At 33.0% G+C, this 19708-nt stretch overlaps 2 protein-coding genes across 6 annotated transcripts; one reads left to right on the top strand and one right to left on the bottom strand.

Annotated features, from left to right (window-relative positions):
* Positions 1-4107: 4107 nt before the first annotated feature.
* On the top strand, positions 4108-6353 carry sqh (Myosin regulatory light chain sqh). 3 transcript variants are annotated; one of them, XM_073978907.1, is made up of 4 exons: positions 4171-4365; positions 4438-4460; positions 5356-5782; positions 5851-6353. In XM_073978907.1, exons 3-4 carry the CDS (start codon positions 5363-5365, stop codon positions 5953-5955), a joined length of 525 nt encoding a protein of 174 aa, XP_073835008.1. In that variant the 5' UTR covers positions 4171-4365; positions 4438-4460; positions 5356-5362; the 3' UTR covers positions 5956-6353. The 3 variants fall into 3 exon arrangements, with proteins under 3 accessions (XP_073835007.1, XP_073835008.1, XP_073835009.1); XM_073978906.1 differs by lacking the exon at positions 4438-4460 and having other exon boundaries at positions 4108-4401; XM_073978908.1 differs by lacking the exons at positions 4171-4365; positions 4438-4460 and adding an exon at positions 4891-5046.
* Positions 6354-10411: 4058 nt separating this feature from the next.
* Positions 10412-18858, bottom strand: cib (thymosin beta cib). 3 transcript variants are annotated; one of them, XM_073978910.1, is made up of 4 exons: positions 18736-18858; positions 11604-11742; positions 11417-11530; positions 10412-10830 (listed from the first exon to the last, which is right to left on the bottom strand). In XM_073978910.1, exons 2-4 carry the CDS (start codon positions 11731-11733, stop codon positions 10691-10693), a joined length of 384 nt encoding a protein of 127 aa, XP_073835011.1. In that variant the 5' UTR covers positions 11734-11742; positions 18736-18858; the 3' UTR covers positions 10412-10690. The 3 variants fall into 3 exon arrangements, with proteins under 3 accessions (XP_073835011.1, XP_073835013.1, XP_073835014.1); XM_073978912.1 differs by lacking the exon at positions 18736-18858 and adding an exon at positions 13029-13240; XM_073978913.1 differs by lacking the exon at positions 18736-18858 and adding an exon at positions 13051-13240.
* Between the last annotated feature and the right edge of the window lie 850 nt (positions 18859-19708).

The raw sequence follows: 19708 nt of genomic DNA, 5'->3' as shown, positions 1-19708 counted from the left end.
ACTCTATCTTTCATTCCATGCATTCAGTTTGGACGAGGTTTGTATATTGAAGATTCCAGAGGCGATTCTCTGTCCTGACCACCAGTTGGAAAACGGAAAATCGACAACTTTGTTCTACAAAAAACTGAAATTGAATATTCCTAGTATGAGGAAATGTTCTCTGGGACTCTATCTTTCATTCCATGCATTCAGTTTGGACGAGGTTTGTATATTGAAGATTCCAGAGGCGATTCTCTGTCCTGACCACCAGTTGGAAAACGGAAAATCGACAACTTTGTTCTACAAAAAACTGAAATTGAATATTCCTAGTATGAGGAAATGTTCTCTGGGACTCTTTCTTTCATTCCATGCATTCAGTTTGGACGAGGTTTGTATAGGGGAGATTCCAGAGGCGATTCTATGTCCTGACCACCAGTTGGAAAACGGAAAATGGACAACTTTGTTCTACAAAAAACTGAAATTGAATATTCCTAGTATGAGGAAATGTTCTCTGGGACTCTATCTTTCATTCCATGCATTCAGTTTGGACGAGGTTTGTATATTGAAGATTCCAGAGGCGATTCTCTGTCCTGACCACCAGTTGGAAAACGGAAAATCGACAACTTTGTTCTACAAAAAACTGAAATTGAATATTCCTAGTATGAGGAAATGTTCTCTGGGACTCTTTCTTTCATTCCATGCATTCAGTTTGGACGAGGTTTGTATAGGGGAGATTCCAGAGGCGATTCTATGTCCTGACCACCAGTTGGAAAACGGAAAATGGACAACTTTGTTCTACAAAAAACTGAATTTGAATATTCCTAGTATGAGGAAATGTTCTCTGGGACTTTATCTTTCATTCCATGTATTCAGTTTGGACGAGGTTTGTATATTGAAGATTCCAGAGGCGATTCTCTGTCCTGACCACCAGTTGGAAAACGGAAAATCGACAACTTTGTTCTACAAAAAACTGAAATTGAATATTCCTAGTATGAGGAAATGTTCTCTGGGACTCTTTCTTTCATTCCATGCATTCAGTTTGGACGAGGTTTGTATAGGGGAGATTCCAGAGGCGATTCTCTGTCCTGACCACCAGTTGGAAAACGGAAAATCGACAACTTTGTTCTACAAAAAACTGAAATTGAATATTCCTAGTATGAGGAAATGTTCTATGGGACTCTATCTTTCATTCCATGCATTCAGTTTGGAAGAGGTTTGTATATTGAAGATTCCAGAGGCGATTCTCTGTCCTGACCACCAGTTGGAAAACGGAAAATTGACAACTTTGTTCTACAAAAAACTGAAATTGAATATTCCTAGTATGAGGAAATGTTCTCTGGGACTCTATCTTTCATTCCATGTATTCAGTTTGGACGAGGTTTGTATATTGAAGATTCCAGAGACGATTCTCTGTCCTGACCACCAGTTGGAAAACGGAAAATGGACAACTTTGTTCTACAAAAAACTGAAATTGAATATTCCTAGTATGAGGAAATGTTCTCTGGGACTCTATCTTTCATTCCATGCATTCAGTTTGGACGAGGTTTGTATATTGAAGATTCCAGAGGCGATTCTCTGTCCTGACCACCAGTTGGAAAACGGAAAATCGACAACTTTGTTCTACAAAAAACTGAAATTGAATATTCCTAGTATGAGGAAATGTTCTCTGGGACTCTATCTTTCATTCCATGCATTCAGTTTGGACGAGGTTTGTATATTGAAGATTCCAGAGGCGATTCTCTGTCCTGACCACCAGTTGGAAAACGGAAAATCGACAACTTTGTTCTACAAAAAACTGAAATTGAATATTCCTAGTATGAGGAAATGTTCTCTGGGACTCTTTCTTTCATTCCATGCATTCAGTTTGGACGAGGTTTGTATAGGGGAGATTCCAGAGGCGATTCTATTTCCTGACCACCAGTTGGAAAACGGAAAATGGACAACTTTGTTCTACAAAAAACTGAAATTGAATATTCCTAGTATGAGGAAATGTTCTCTGGGACTCTATCTTTCATTCCATGCATTCAGTTTGGACGAGGTTTGTATAGGAAAGATACCAGAGGTGATTCTCTGTCCTGACCACCGGTCAATTTTAGGTTCAAAACAATGCGTTATTTGATATGGTTTGGTAACATTGACGTACATTTAACTCTTGAAAATTACTTATATTTTATTATTTATAATAAGATGGATTGTTTTTAGAGTTTTTCATTCATAATTTTATAAAATTAATTAATTATAATATTCGTCGCTAACTTTTTTCGTCAGCAGGGTTGCAAAAATAGTACTAAATGTGAATTTTTGACGTTCTGTGTCACCCTGTGAATTTCGATAACTCTGTGTTATCGAAAGTTGGCGACGTCGCTAACTTCACGCAGGTGCTTCTTGCAGGTTCTGGAACAGAGCATATTTCAGTTGTCTTAGAAATCGACTATCGACTTTTTAATAACTGCAGAAAATCGATTATAGTCGACTATTCGTCGATTTTCGAGTTTTCTTTTGAAACTGTAAAACCGCCAAGAGTGCAAAACCGCCAAGTCAACAATCGACGGACAAACTCGAAAATGGATCACAAGATAATCGATTATGCGATTTTCCCTCCAGACAAAAGTCGACTACGATTTTTAGATTAGTAGGTCTGTACGATAACCGAAAAGTTTGCACAAATTTGTAAAAACTTTTACAAAATGCTGTTCGATCACAAACTTGTAAAGTAAAAGAGAGCGAATTTGGAGAGAATTGTTAGAGATTTTGGGGAGTTTTGGAGACTGAGAACTTACAAGTTTTTGCAAGCAAAATTTTCCATGTAATAATTTGCAAGTTTGATCAGCTGATTTAAATTAGAATGTTTTGTGGCGGACTTTGCAATTCTTGACAAAAACATAAACAAACATTTGGTTATTAAAATAATTACAAGATAAAAAGAGAAGAGATAACTAAATAAATTATGGAAAACGACTTATTTTGTAAAATAACTTATTTTGTAGTTAGTGATGATTGTTTTATTTCTAAAGCCTTCGGCACATACGGTCCGTTTAGTGACACGTTGGGACACGCATTGCCCCAAAACAGTTAAGCTGAAAACACATCCAACGTTTGAGTAAAGTTTTGTGTAATTGCTGGTAGATGAATAAAAAACAAAGTGCTGCCAAGTTTCAATTAGTCTTTATTCTTCTACGAGAAATGACACAAAACATTATTCAAACGTTGGATGTGTTTAGGGCTTTAAATTATGTTTAACTTTAATGCGTCAGCCACATTGTTGTTTTTCAAAAAACTTGGCATCACTTACAATTTTTCATGTGGTTGTTGTACCGCGACGCTCAACGCATCGTATGTGCCGAGCGCTTAAGGTATCAAATCCTAACAAAAGCGGCGCGTCCATGGAGTGGGAGGAACGCTATATGGACGGCCAGCCGTTAATTTATGATATGGAAAGACAATTATTTTTGTAGCAATGGATAATCAAACAATTTTCGTAAACAATTTTCGATTGTTAAATTAAATCTTATCCGCCAAACTTCTTAGCTTTGTTCCAGAACTAAAAAGTTTTTACAATTTTCACGACTTTTACACATTTTACCCGAAAACACGTTCCCGTACACAAAAAAGTTGTAAATTGTTCACTTCTCCTTAAACAAAAATGACGCATTCTTTAAAAACTTTTTACTCGACAAATTTGAGCGTGTAAAAAATAGTAACATGGATGCCGGCGTCTGATTGGCTGTTACGCCGACTTTGACATTTGTTCCAGCTTTTTTGACGTTTTTTCCATTTTTGCGTTCCCGAACTTTTTGAAAAAACTTTTGTGTGATGACAATTTTTCTCTCTTTCTCTCTTTTGCGAGTTTTACTATTAAAAAGTACGGGAGCAAACTCTTGTTTGTCAAATCAGCTGACTTCTTGCAAGTTTTTGCAAATTGTTGTTCGATAATATTCTGCAAATTTTTAGCTTCGAGAGAGTAAAATAAGTGGAGAGAAGTTACTGAGAACTCGCTGAGTACTTGCAAGTACTTTTTACTTGCGAAGTTATCGTACAGACCTATTGACTGCAAAAAGTCGATTAATCGAAAGTTGACTTACCTATCCCTAATTTAAAACTAAAAATCAATTAATCAAAAGTCGATTTACTTCTCCCTAGTTGTTGGGAGTGTCGGAATCGGTGGGAGAGTGAGAATAAAAAAATGTGGGAGAGAATAAAAGAAGAGAGAAAAAGAGGAAGAGAAAAAAAATAATGGGCAAAATGGAATATTAAGTTCAATCGTGCATTTATTTTATTTATTTCTATACATCACATCTGTTCACATTGAATTTACGCGACAAAAATATTGGGAAAATTCGCCGAACAGAAATTAAGAAATTAGTTTTATTGGACACAAAGCAAAACGTAAAGAAAAACTTGCTTTGGACAAATCCTACCACAGTAAGTTAATATTCAGAACGTTGTTTTCTTTTTTAGCTGATTAAAAAAAACAGTAGCAAGTATGTAAATTGAAATTCAGCACAACGTAATGATTTGCTTTCTTTTTTGGTTAACAAGTCATACAAGATAAGAAGTTCTTCGGTTTTTGGTGATGTGTAATCGAACATTTGTTGTTTATTGATTGAAAAATGATTCATTTAAATAAACAAATTGTAAATAGAAACAAAGAAGATTTCTTCTTAGAGTGGCTATTAAAAGATGATCTCAGTACAATATTTCCCTGATATCTTCATTAAATCCAAATTTACAAGGGTACGAAATATTATCGATATTGGTTAAATCATCGGATTGTAAAATACACTGTCATGAAAGTACACATTATTGAACATCTTTTGCGAATACAAAAAAAGACAGCGCATATCTCAAGCAAAGGAAATATTCATTGCCGAAGACAAGACAATGAAAAAAATAACACTAGTGAATTGAAGTTATGAGTCACTGGGCTAAAACTGAATGTATTTGTAATATGTTCGCTCGCCGCGATCATTTGGGGAGTGCTTGTGTGTGCCGCTCAAGTTTTTTTTGTTGACACAAATTGCTGATAATGTTTTTTTATTTTCCGAAAATTGTTTACTACTATTTTTGGTAAATTGACTTTATATGGTTTTTTGGGTGATATTAACTGAGCGCAATAGCTTGCATTCGTCGTTTTTGATATACATGAGTATACAATTACACGCATACAGCTGCACAGCTGCAATCAAGCACTAAGATAAATCTGTACTATACTAGATTAATAAGTTATATGACCTCCAGCACTGTATGTTGAACTGGGTTTTTATAGATTCAAGTGTAATTATAATGCATGCAAGAATTCGATCAAAATTATTACCCTTTATTTTACATCCTTTTCCAATCGATTTAAATATGTTTATTGTTTTGGTTTCTTTTCAGAGCAAACATGTCTTCTCGAAAAACAGCCGGTCGCCGTGCCACAACCAAGAAGCGTGCCCAACGTGCCACTTCTAATGTCTTTGCTATGTTTGACCAAGCACAGATTGCCGAATTCAAGGAAGCCTTTAACATGATTGACCAAAATCGCGATGGCTTTGTTGAAAAGGAAGATTTGCACGATATGTTGGCATCTTTGGGAAAAAATCCCACAGATGAATACCTCGAAGCTATGATGAACGAAGCACCCGGTCCCATTAATTTCACAATGTTCTTGACCTTGTTTGGAGAACGGTTGCAGGGTACTGATCCAGAAGACGTGATAAAAAATGCTTTCGGTTGTTTCGATGAAGAAAATTCCGGTGTAATTCCCGAAGATCGGCTGCGTGAACTTCTCACTACTATGGGAGATCGCTTTACAGATGAAGATGTACGATATGGTTTTCTATTAAATACATAAAGCAATGTTTAATAATAAATATGTTTGTTACTTTTCAGGTTGACGAAATGTATCGTGAAGCTCCAATTAAGGGCGGTTTGTTTGATTATATCGAATTTACCAGAATTTTGAAACATGGTGCTAAAGATAAAGACGAACAATAAGTGCCGATTACATCTTATAAATACATTCCCCCTCCGTATTGTTATTCTTTACGTGTAACACGATCCAAGTCATGTATTGCGTATTTATACGAATTACATTGCAGAATATCTCCATCGTCTTGAAATTTTAAATCTGTGCCGGTTTATACAACAATACCCATGTACGATTCAAATTGATTAGTTTTAGTCATATTATATATCCGATTAAATAACTAACTACAAAATATTAATCCTTTACTTTCCACTCGATGATTTATTGTTATCAGTTTTCTTGGTACTTAAAATTGCTAATTTTGTTTATAGTTTCGAATTTCCTTTGCAAAGGATCATATATATCATTTTTAAGTGTATTAATGTGAATATCATTTATATTGAATAAACATTATACATATGGTAAATTTCAAATTTCCTTTGCAATTCCATCGAAAAAAAAATTAAAATTTTTTTACAAGCACATTCACGATTTTTGGTACATGGGTTAAGAAAAATATCGTGGTTTCAAATCTGTTCGCGTTCACAAAATTGGATGCTGCGCCCAAAAGTTATGGGGGGGTTTTATTCCCTTATAAAGAAAAAATGTTTAAAAATTCCCTTTGTGTTGTAATACCAAAATGTATATATAAATCGGTAACAACATTTAATATCTATCCGTAGACGCCTAAATATTTGCAAAATTTATTTTCATTTTCGCGGAAAATCAAAAAATAATGAAGGAATCTTGGAGTAAATTTCATTCATTCTAGCTCAGAGTCCATAAAAATCTCTAAAAAAATAAATTAAAAATACGTACAGAATCTAGACAATGTCCAGAAAAATGTGAGACCAAAATTTTATAGATTAGGATTTTAAATTGCATATTGCAGCTACAACAAAAGACAAAAGTTTATTGTTGGAACATTATTTCAAGAATATATTTTTTGGTTTAATACGAAAAATTGGAGAAACATTTTTAGGAGTTATTCTACTATTTCGCTAAATTTCCATACAAAACCTGAAGTATTTTGCTAAAACTTCTTCAAGGAAAATGGTTTGTCATCGTGAAAGTATATTTGCTTAGAGTGATAAGCAATAGAATTAGGAAATAAAGAGTGATAGTGATATTACAATCAAAGACAAAACATAAAAGTTAAAAACCGTATAACGCGCGAAATAGTTAAAATCAGTTGAGGCGCATGCTTTTCGCATAGAGCAAGTGCATCTCTGTCAATATGTTTGCATTTTTCCATGTTTCATTCAGCGACCAAAGTGTGCCATCAGTTGCATCTTACTACACCAAAATGCTCCATGTGGATAAAAATAACGCGATGTTCATATGATTATAAGGCGCATCCGATTTCAGTGACCCCCTTTTAAAAATACGTCAATAAGACAAATTTTATACAGATTCGTCAAGAACCGAGGATGTGCTACCTGAATCTCTGCAATTTATGACACACCTTTTTGACAAATATTATAATCGCGTATAAAGGATTCCATTTATGTAAAAAATTTTAAGGGAAATCGCGGTTTAGTATGCGGATTAGTCAAAATAAAATTTTGCTTATTTTCAGGGTATCTATATCAGCGGTTTTAGTGGATGGATTCGATCGCGGTAGGGCTCATTAAATCCGGCGCGGAAAAAACTAAAATCACGCGGGGTTCAAGGGTACCTGAGTCACAGTTGTAAATTTTGAAGCCAAAAAATAGGCTTTTAAAGAAAATTTACGCACCAAAAATTCTACTTTAGACTCCTATTACTAGGGAGCTGTACGGAGCACACCCATGAGATGTACATTAAACTACGGGTAATCACGAGTTCTACAATATAATAAATAGTTTAGGTCATTATCAGGTTGCGCCCTCCAATTATAAGAAAAATTCAAAAAACCCCGATTTCAAAACTTCAAAATGTCAGCATCGATTTGAGGGGGTGCTATATCGTCGGTGTCATGCTTAAGTGTTCCATACGCCATTTTTGACTTTTTGAGATACAGGTAGTTTCTAAGGTTTTCTGGGGGTTACTCTGTATCGCGATGCGTAAGAAAAATTGTACCGAATCCAGTAATTGGTACTCTCTAATGCGTTTTCGCATCTCCTTTCGCATCTAATTTTCGCAAATCTGGTATCACCGCACTCTGTAATACGAAAGCGTATGTCAAACTCGTGCGATAAGCGCAAATATCTTGCGTTAACAAAATATCAAACGCAAAGGAAACGAATCATGTAAGTTAGCATAATTAAATGATTGTATTTATATCAGAATTGTTTATTCTTTTAGGGAAATGTTGTTGAATCTCTGTTGTTGAATTATTATTAAAAAATTAATAAATTATTATTAAAAAATCAAATTACAATTAGTAATTATTTGCGGCATTGGAAAATACTCTTCGTCGAGTCTCATATTTCATAGGTTTTTGTAATAATGGTGATACAAGTAAAAATGTTAAGACCCATATCTCGGGAAGTATAGACTAAGCTCTGGAAAATTAAATATCGTTATAATCAGGGTACCAAGGGCTAGCTATGGTAAAAATTTCAGACCCATCCGAGAGTTGCTTCTAAACGACACTTGTTCCAAATTCTTTATTTGTCACCCAAAGTAGTAGTCAATGCTTATTTTTCACTGTAGTTTTTATAAATCGTAAAAACACTTTGTATAGTTAAATGGAATATTGTTTTGAGGACCAATAGCAAGAGATTTGCACAAGAAATCGTAAAGCTTTTACATAATTTGTTGCTACAAACGAACAATTTGCAATACATTAGTATACATTAGTTGTCTAAATGTACATAACCGCATCTTTATTGAGACGAAAAATTTTTTTCTCCGTTCCGCCACCGAATCCATAAATATTTGTTTGTTATAAACGAATAGCAAGTTTTAAAAACGCACGTACCGAAATTTTTTTAAAATGTTTTTATTTACTATTTTTCGACATTTCTTTTTCTCATTCTTCGTTCTTTTTTACATTGTGCAGCCAGCGTTGCCATATTTTCAGTTTATTTTGCGAAAGCGTTTGCGTTTGTGATACAGAGTACCAAATTGTACTCTTAACGCATTTAACTTTCGCATCGCAATACAGAGTAACCCCCCAGCTCAATTATAAATGTTCACTTGTGGAAGATTTCTCACTTTCACTATATCACCCTATTAAAAATGACAAGTTAGAAGTCAAATTAAGAACGAAAACTTTACATTTTTAAATTAAAATATGCACCGTGATAATATCCGTTTTTTGCTCCTTCCTGTCCATTTATAATAGGGCGAGAAAGTGAGAAATCTCCCAGAAGTGAACATTGAGGCTGTTTATTCAATTTAATTGGAAGTGACTAAAACCTTCAAAATACACTGAATCGGGCGGGCTATGGGGACTATCATCTGTCCATTCTGCATAAGTCCTAAAACATAATTTTCGCAAATCCCAATAATAAGGTGTTTATTTTAACTTAAAGGAATGCATTCATAGAAACGTTTGTTCAAAAAATTAAAATAACCGGATATGTTCTGAGAGGCTGATTTCCGTATCGTCAGTTGCTTTACAAATGACTGAAAATCTGTGAAGTATTATTTTTCTTAAAGCCGTTGTACTTATCAAGAGCGAGATACGTGTTTCAAAACGTCAAAAAATATGCATTTTTAACGCAGGTAAAATGCATTTTCGAGGAACAATGTATGAGTGTGCAACTGGAATATTTTGAGGAAGCTTAAGCACCACAAAACAATTGACGATACGGAAGTCAGCTAGACACACTTCACCTCTTACTTCACGCCTCAAGCATTTTGTTCACCCCATTTACTCCCATTTGTTGCGAATTTCTTTGGGCTAACATCCTTTAGGGTATTTAAAAAGAAGAGAAAACCCTGGTCGGTCCATAAAAAACTCGTTTCGAATTTCTTGGGGCTAACATCCTTTAGGGTATTTTAAAAGAAGAGTAAAACCTAGTCCGTCCATAAAAAACTCGTTTTCGTTATGAGGACAATATTCCCCATATGGTACTGGCGTGGGATTTTTTTGTTCTAATGTACATGATGTAACGATGTAAAAATCCTGAAAAATCATGGTTGTATCAGAAAATTACAAACTTTATTTAAAAAAAATCTCAACGGGCACATATGACGCGTTTTACTTGTTTCTTTTTGGTTTTTGATGAAAGGTCCGAATTACCATGGGAAGTACATTTTTTAGTTGTTTAGTTTAGAATTTTACTACGTATATATATACATGCAGTTACAATGCTTTAGCATCCATATCGGTTTTTGATGTCCATGAATGGTATGAAGGTGTCAATGTATTATGATTCACCTGAATTGAAATTGAAGTCACGTACGCATTGCAAATAATGATCTTTGGCGATTTATAGCCAATCTCCACACACACACACACGCATAAGTTACAAGCGTTTTTGTGAAATTATGCGAATGGTTGGCGAACGAAATAAACCAATAGATGTGGACAAAGTGAGGAAAAGACGTGGGTTGATTTTTTATAAAATTTTGTATGAAAATGTTATTTGTTTTCGATATATAAATATGTGAATGTACGCAAATTATAAATGCTTTTACAAAGTAAAGTATGTCTTTCAGTAATATTAGATATTAGGAATGAGTAAAAAATACGTCATCCAGTTCTGCAATAAGAGTGGTAAAGTGCTACTGGTACGGCCGTTGAGTTTTGCTGCAGCACCTGCGCTACAGCAATCATCATTTACGCATGCGCAGATATGATGAATGGTTGATAAGACGACGTTGATGACTTTAACCTCTCTTTTCTTCCTCAATGATCTCCTTGGTTGGCAAGGGATTCTTCTCACATGTCTCGGTATGTTTCAGCTTTTTGGAATCGAAATTCTCAATGCCAGCAATGAAATCATTTTTCTCCTTTTCCTTTTCGATGGCTAGAAAGAAAGAAAAACAAAACAAAAACAAGTGCAACATGTTAGAAATGTTTCCAAAATTACAGATTGAAATAAACCATTAAAAATTGAAATCTAATGATAACAAACAACATGTCTAATGGAATAGTACAAATCCCCAATAAAGGAATAACCACTACTCGCTTATGGCAATTTCAATGAAAACAAAAAATAACAACTACATTTGTAAAGTGTTGTTTGCTTTACCAGCGACTACTGGCTCTGGTGTTTCTTGCCATATTTGGCATTTATTTATAACGAGATATTTACCAGCCAACACTTAATATGGTAATATCTCCTCAGTCAATATTAATAATTAGTCATTGCAGACTATGTCGGCGACTCTCGTCGACAGTATTGACGTTCCGCGACAAACATGTCCAGTCGCGTTTACATTTTATGTCGATTATTTTCGTTCAATATTTTCGCTAACGACAATAACAATTATTTTTGAGGTCAAGAGCATTTGTTGTTCATAGATATATCCATATATACCCTACATGGGGTTAAAAATATTTTCCAGACACAAAAGCTTTCCTATACATATTTTTAAAGTTAGCATTCTTACCTTCTTTGTCTGGCAATGGATTTTTCTCTTGTGTTTCAGTATGTTTCAGTTGGGATGGATTAAAGGATTCAATACCAGCAAACAAAGACTTTTGAGTCTTTTCAGCGGCAACATCTGAAAGGCGATACAAAATATATACATATTAACGACCAATTGTATTTGTCCGTTTTGATTAGTGTGCCATTACCTTCGGCTGTAGGTAAAATGATTTTTTCCTGAGTATTGGCATTCTTCAATTTTTCAGTATCGAAGCTTTCTAGCTGGCTTTTGAGGTTTTCAGCAACTTTTGGAAGATCTTTAAGAGCAGGTGCAGCCATTTTTTATAACTGAAAAGAAATATTTAAACAGAAGACAATTAAACACAAATATTCGAAGTATCTAAAATCATGTCCATGACGGTCGTAACCATTATTTATAGTTGTAGTGGTTCAAATGCATCTACCGCCTCATTCGATATTTGCAAAACAAAAAATAAACACATTCATTTTAATAAACATGACATATTTACACGTTTAGATTTTCACTTTAAATGACGACGAGTGACAATGTTACAAACAGTTGTATTTAATTAAAAGGGTGAATCTTTAAAAAGAGAACATTTGCCTAGATCAGTCATTATGTCTATTTGTACTTTTTCGGTATTTAATTGATGTTCAATATTGCTCTGTTAAAGGTTTGCGCAGCATACGTGAGCAAAATCTAAATGACAGTTTTTTCTAAATTAATTGGAATGTGTAAATTCTGATTAGACTATATCGTTACACTGCACCCACAATTAGATTCATTGAATTGAAATGGAATTGTTCAAATTTAAAATTAATAAACTCGCGTTTCAAAATAATAATAATAATAATAATAATAATAATAAAATTGTTTACAATCAAACGAATTAAAATGAAAAATTACTAATTAAAATCAAATTAGAAATGCAACAATTCGAAATTCAGCTGTAACTCTCAAACTACAAATGTTTCTAAATATAACATAAATTATTCAAATTACGTATGCTGCGCTAAAAATAAAGAGAATAGGAAAGTGCCACCAATATGCAAACAATTTAACGAATTATTGTGAAGAAAAAGGTTGCAATTCTTTCTTCTTGTGTTTTAACCATTCAAAGCAGACACACTCTTGGCTTTTCCCTTTTCTTTAGTAGCACTTCATTTTTGCCGCGCCCACGTCTATCAAAAGATTAAACACAACACACAAAGAAATGATTCAATCCATTTTGTGGAAAGGATTGTCATCAAATACATATTTGTTGACGCGAAATTCTATATATTTTTTTAAAGATTTGTTAAAAATTGCAATAATGGCTAGGGCAGAGTGAGGCAGAGAACATTTTTGGGTCTCTCTTGTGCTCTCAATGAGCGTAAATTTGTTGTTGTTCACAACGTGTTAGCATCTACACAGGCTGTGAGCGATAACAAATTTACGCTCACTTAGAGCACATGGGCTCTCTTGTGAGTCACAATGCCTCCTCCTGGGCTAGGGAAATGTTTAATTTATTTTTTTGTATATTGTCAGTTTAATGTTGTTGTGTTTGGTTTATTGTTTCAATTATTTTATAAATAAAAATAAAAATATTTTTTTTTATTGCAAAAGCACTTACACTAAACTTTAATTATTTTTACTTTACAAACTTGAAAATTCTCTTGTCAAAAATTATTTTTGTTGTTTGATGTCGAGTCAGTATTGTATTGCGGGCGGTATTGTTGAGAATATTTTATGTGGGATTTTATGTATCCAAAATCCACAGTTGAAAAAATCTAAATAAAACAACAACAGCTAACCGGCGAATGAGCGAAGAATGAAGTCAACCAACGAATGAACAACCCAGCCACACAAAACAAAGAAGAAAGTAATGGTAAATAAAAAAACATCACTAGGGGGACAACAATAAGAGGCGAAGAATGCGCAAAAAGAAAACAACAAAATAAAAACTCCGATGTTTCATACTTTCTTAATCATCTTATCGTCTTTATATATATTTTTACACTGTCTACCACAAAAGTACTTTATATTATATACAACTACATAAAAGCACACATGTATGTGAACTGACTGGCCCATGTAGTCCCTGCCCCCGCCAACAACCAACATGCATTTCGGTTATGACAAAACGAAATACAGGCGAATCATATGTTGTGGATGGTATATGGAACCCTCATCAACATATGATTCATAGCTGGCATGTAGAACAACATAACTTCTGAAAGACCAATGTTTTTTTTGTTTCCTTTTCTTATGTTTTGAAATCCTACAACAGAGCAATTTATTCAGGAATTGGGGGTTATTCTATTGAACTGCTAACCAAAGAGGGGATGTAATAAAAGTGAGTGTATGTATACCGGAAATATGCCACACACATACTGCTACATAAGAATCCACTCCCTCAACCATGTAAACAAAATTGGGATATATGTATAAAAATTCATTTAGAATTATTTTCAAAATATACGCAACTCGTGAATTCACAATGACTAAATGTATAAGAGAAGCTATTTTCAGTTTTTTTTTTTAACTGACAATGGACGTTGATTGCAAATATTCAAACGGATACTCAACAAATTACGTCCTTAGCATAATAAATGAAGAACGTCATAAAAATGGAAAGTATTACCTTGCCTTATGCATTCATAATATTTGCCGGCAAAACAAAACCATTGTCCTATGTACAGCTCTTTATGTACATACAATATATACGTAGACACAACAACGAGCCTCTGTTATTATATAGTATATATGTATACTTGTATTGAATGTTGCAACAACATAGCCGGCCGATAAAACACCACCAACATCAATGTCAAGGGAACACATACAGAATGGGGTTGATGTTATGACCATATACGCCCAATACATCTTAAATACCAACATGAAAATGCTCTGTTATTAAAAAATAAGAGTTGCTTGCTCTTTTTATATGTAGCATTAAATATGTTATTTTGTAAAAAAAATAACAATGATCCAAGTTTTATAATTCAAAGCAAAAAATATATTTCTAAATATACAAGAATAAAAAAAAACTTGTACAATCTTTTGGTCTGTTCTACTATTTTTCCATATCGTGGTAAAAATTTGTAGATTCTTGTAGGTTCAGATCTTACATATATGTAAGAATGACTAACAAAAACGGTTTCTTTCAGCAACAAAGCAGTTCTTCATGTTATTTATTAGTCACACATCTGAACAAATGTTTTAAAAATAACATTAGATGGAAACTATTGTGGTTTTTGCCAGCTCACAATATTTTTGACAGAAATAAAATTTTAAAGTCAAGGTAGAAGGAGGATACATTTATTTCATTCATTGGTCATGTCTTTAGCAGCAGATAAGGGACTTTGTAAAATTATACATTCCTAAGTGACTAAAATCTTATTCAAAGACATTTTCATTTACTAATTTGGTCGTATCATGACTCTCATGGTTTATTTCACATTGCCACGATAAGCCATTGTTTGAAATTAAAACAATAGAATAAAATAAAACCTTTCACCTACTAGAATGTCAATGAATATTTGCATGTAAAGGTAACATGTATTAAGTTAGAAAAAGATGATTTATTTTAATGCTATTGTGAAGCTAATTTGTAAAATTTGCCAATGCAATCGATAAAAAATAAAACTTCCAATAGTTGAGAATAGAAAAACAGACTACAATTTTTACATTAGTTTTGTTCCTGTGCTTACTAAATTTACTAAACAAATTTTTACTGAACATATTTCCTCAGTAATGTTTGGCGTCATTTCAAATATAATAAACAATTTGAGTAAAAAACAATATTCAATAAAAATTTGTAATAATAGGATTTTTACTAAATGTTGCAGAAACACTTTTATAAACACTTACATTAGCTGTGTCTTTTTACGTGATAATTAGTAATAATTATTACTAATGTTGCAGATTTTGACAGATGTATAAAGAAAAAGTTGCTGAAAAAAATGTTTCAACTACATCTAGTAAGAAAAAAGACACACCTATTATTTAACTATTATTTAATAATTCGGATTATCCTCGTACTTACTAAATGTTGCTGAAACACTTTTTTCAGTAACTTTTCCTTTATACAACTGTCAGAACTCGAAACATTTGTAATAATTATTACTAATTATAGAGTACACGGACTGGCATATTATCACGTAAGAAGACATATTAGCTGAGTCTTTTTACGTGATAATATGCCTGTCCGTGTACTCTATAATTAGTAATAATTATTACAAATGTCCGTGCGCTCGTTATTTTGTAATAATTACTACAAATGTTTCTAAAGTTGACAGTTTTGGATTTAGCTGCACATTTAAATTTTTCTTGCGTAGAACAAATTTGCTAGTTTATATTAAATTTATTCAAAATAACTGCATTTTTGGCTTACGTGCACAAAATGTTCTAGAATTTTTCAAAGTGCAGGTAAGCGAAAACAACTGTATAATGAAAAAGTTGCCAAAAAATGTATTTCAGCAACATTTAGTAAAAAATTTTCAAGAACAAGGTCATACCTAAATATTACAAATTATCGAGCACACGGACAGGTTTAAAAATAACAAAATAAAAGGATTACAATAATCAATACAATTGATGCGAATATTATTTGTATACCTGACCTGTAGTGCTATTCTACTACTCTTTTTATTAAGTTACCGACAAAAACGCGTACAATTTAAATACTTATAGACCATTTCAGTAATTAACGACGTTTTTCGGCTAGATAGCGACCAAAAACAGTAGTCAAAAAGTTCTACCAGTAGAAATAGTGCTGTTAACTTTTATTTGGACTTTTAATTCATAATTACTAAACAATCTATGGAAACAATTTAAATTTCTTAAAAATTGTGTTTTTTAATAAATCTTCGCCAATTTTAGTTTAATACTCGAGAACACTCTCAACAATCTCTATGGAAACATCACCTCAGTGAAAGTATAAAATATTATCTTATAAAATTTCGTCAATTTTAATTACATTAAAATTATTTAAATCAATAAAAAATGTTTGTCGATATTACCTCGCAATATGGCGTAGTAAACAATCAAAAGACTCTGTCTTAATTTTGTTTTCATACAAAAAACCAAACAGTTACTGTTTACATAAATGTGCAAGAAAGAAAAGGTTTGCATTTTGTTATTTGTATAGAGCTTTTCAATACTATTTATCTAATCGGCATGTTTTCCTTTTTAACTGATTAAACATACAATTGATTCATTCAATCTAAGAACCGCAACTGCAGTCATATTGAACTTCTAAAAATAGCGATGAATAAGAAAATGTCATCTACCTATAAGAAGTTCTAGATTATTTGAGGTAAGGTACGAGGCCATAAGTGACAGTGCAATGGAAAATGAAATCTCAGGTTGGTTTATAGCCCGTTTATATATAACAAGGTTAACCCAGTGGGTCTGGGTTTCAAATGTCATTTACATTGTATATACTTCAAATAAATCCTCATAAAGAAGGTTAACCCTGCAAAAAACTATAATATAAACGCCGTATTACAGATATTTAAATACATATAAATAAAATCTTTTATTTTAGGAATCTTTACTAAGAACATATTATAAATAAACAAGCCAATGTGTGAAATTAACAATATAGGCATACATTTTCTATTAAGACATTCCCTACCACCGCTACAATATTTTGGAAAATTATTTTCTGTCATTAAAAATTTTGACCATTTCCTGGAAACACAATTTCCAGATTATTTATTACTTCCACTCCCTATTATGACTAAATGCAAGCTACTAACCACAAAAATACATTCAATATCCGCTGTAAAAAATGCATCAACGCCAAGAAATATAGGAAATAAAATAAAAAACATATATGTATAATAAACATTTTATGTTCATGATTTGAATTTTTAAACATTTTTATGCAAATGTGCACAGAAACCCTTTTATACGTTTTGCTGTTGTTGTACATCCACCCTGCCACCTTGGCTAGCTAGATGGGGACACCAACTGCATGTGTTGTATTGCCAGCTATATGTATACATACAACGAAGCAATAGAGCCGGAGTGGCATGCATTCGTCGGTCACCACCCCCAATACCTTCTTCACTGTTTCCTTCCACAAAAAACAAGTCTTCTGAATTTAACGGAAAATGTTTCTTTGTTTTAATTGTGCAGTGACTAATTTTTGTTAACCACCACCACAACCACCAACTGTTCAAATTTTAACCATATAAAGAATGCATTGGGCAGGCACATTGGCGTTTCTGATGATTAATAAAATCGAACTAAATACTTTTTATCGCAAATGATGGTGCATATACCATATACAACATACATATGTGTGTAACATTTCTGGTGCTACATCTGTATATATTTAGATTGAATTGTTGTGATATTATTGATGATTCAGACTGATTTCCCTCCAAGTGGTTTTGTAAATTCTTCATCATTCTTTACGTTCGTCTTGAAATTTAAGACATTGACAATGAAGCTTTACTTTGCGCAACCACGCCCATTTCCAAGTTAAACATAAATATATCTATGTACTATATTATTGGAACAGGTGTATGTAATGGATACGAATAACGTTTTTCATTTCAACTTTCAACAAAATACGTCTGTTGTTGTTTATTTTGCCGGCCCACTTGTTTTTTTATTCATTTCTAAGCGCGCGTCTGTTGGTGGTATGCTATTTGGCAAAAAAAAAAAAACTCGCATCCGTAGTTTGGTTTCTCCATTGTATGTCATCCTAACAAGTATACCAAGTAGCCAACAAATGCTGCATCTGTTTGTTAACATTAATGGACCATTTTGCACGGATGCAAAGAAAGAAAATTTGGTTTTCGAACCAAAAACAAACACACACACAAAGAAAACAGAAAAAAAACGTTATAAGTCGTCTAACTGTTACTGTCTATCTAATTGGAATTTTCTGTACGAGAAGAATTGCTGTTAATAATTTCTCCACTTGGAATTGTAGCAGAAATATCCAGCAGCTAGCAAAATCTGCTCTCAACAATAGCAACAACAATGCCTTCGAAGAAAGAAGCGTCAACATTTCCACAACAACAGCATAACAGCAAAATGGCACAGAGGAATGTAAAAGAAACCAGTTGGAAATGTACACATACATTTTTAACATTTTTCTTCTCTATTACTTCTTTTTTTTTTTGCAATTATCTTCATTTGAAACCCCTCCTCACACACACTTTATGGCAAACAGTACCTCACTTATTCGTTTCAATAAAAACGTAATTATTTAAAATAATAATACACGTAAAAAGAATGAATTTAATAAAAAAAATTGCAAAAACCGTTGCTCATATTATTCATATTAAAAATTCAAATTATACACAATAATTTCTTACCTCTTTTTATAATAAATAAGTGATACTGTTAACACGACGACGTTTAAAACGATATTAAATGATATTAGACCTATCCCCGATCAAGTATTTCAAGCAACCAACTACCAAATAACTAGAAATACAAACTAAAATGGAATTACCAATTATTTATTTATTTATCAAGGTAGATGCATTAGCTCACCCATGGCACAACTAACAAGGTAGATGCATCGGCGAAGTGCTACAACAAAAGCTTTGTTCCGAACTAAAAAGTTTTTACAACTTTTACACATTTTACCCGAAAACCCGTTCCCGTACACAAAAAAGTTGTAAAATGTTCACTTCTCTTTAAACAAAAATGGCGCTGAAAGACGCTCTCTTTAAAAACTTTTTACTCGACAAATTTAAGCTTGTAAAACATAAGCTTAATAGTAAAACTTTTTAATAGTAAAACTCGTAAAAGAGAGAAAGAGAGCAAAATTGTTGTCACACAAAAGTTTTTTCAAAAAGTTCGGGAACGCAAAAATGGAAAAAACGTCAAAAAAGCTGGAACAAATGTCAAAGTCGGCGTACCAGCCAATCAGATCCAGTTCGGATTTTATGGCCTCAACTAAAGCGGTCTAAATCTACACTTTTTTACATTTAGCCCTAAACTAGTAGAACTTATCTTTTGAAAAAACTACATAAGAGAAACTCCATCTAGGGCATCAAAATCTATAAAATATAGAAAATTTTACATAATTGCCGAAGTTCTGGTCAGTACCGGCTTAACTATTGGGAGTTAAACCAAGTAACCTTTTGCAAAAATCTTCCAAATAAAGTTCTCAAAAATTCTTTAGAACATTCTGAAACTCCAAAATGCTTACTTTAGCTCTGTTCCTTTATGGGTACTTTACACGATATGTTTTTTACATATGAGTTGTCACTTCTCCCATACAAAATGTATATGCAAAGTGACAACTCATATGTAAAAAACATATCGTGTAAAGTACCC

The sequence above is a fragment of the Musca autumnalis genome, unplaced genomic scaffold (assembly GCF_047663935.1).
Source record: "Musca autumnalis isolate F117 unplaced genomic scaffold, ASM4766393v1 scaffold_3, whole genome shotgun sequence".
NCBI lineage: Eukaryota > Metazoa > Arthropoda > Insecta > Diptera > Muscidae > Musca > Musca autumnalis.
This window is presented reverse-complemented; position numbering and strand designations above follow the sequence as displayed.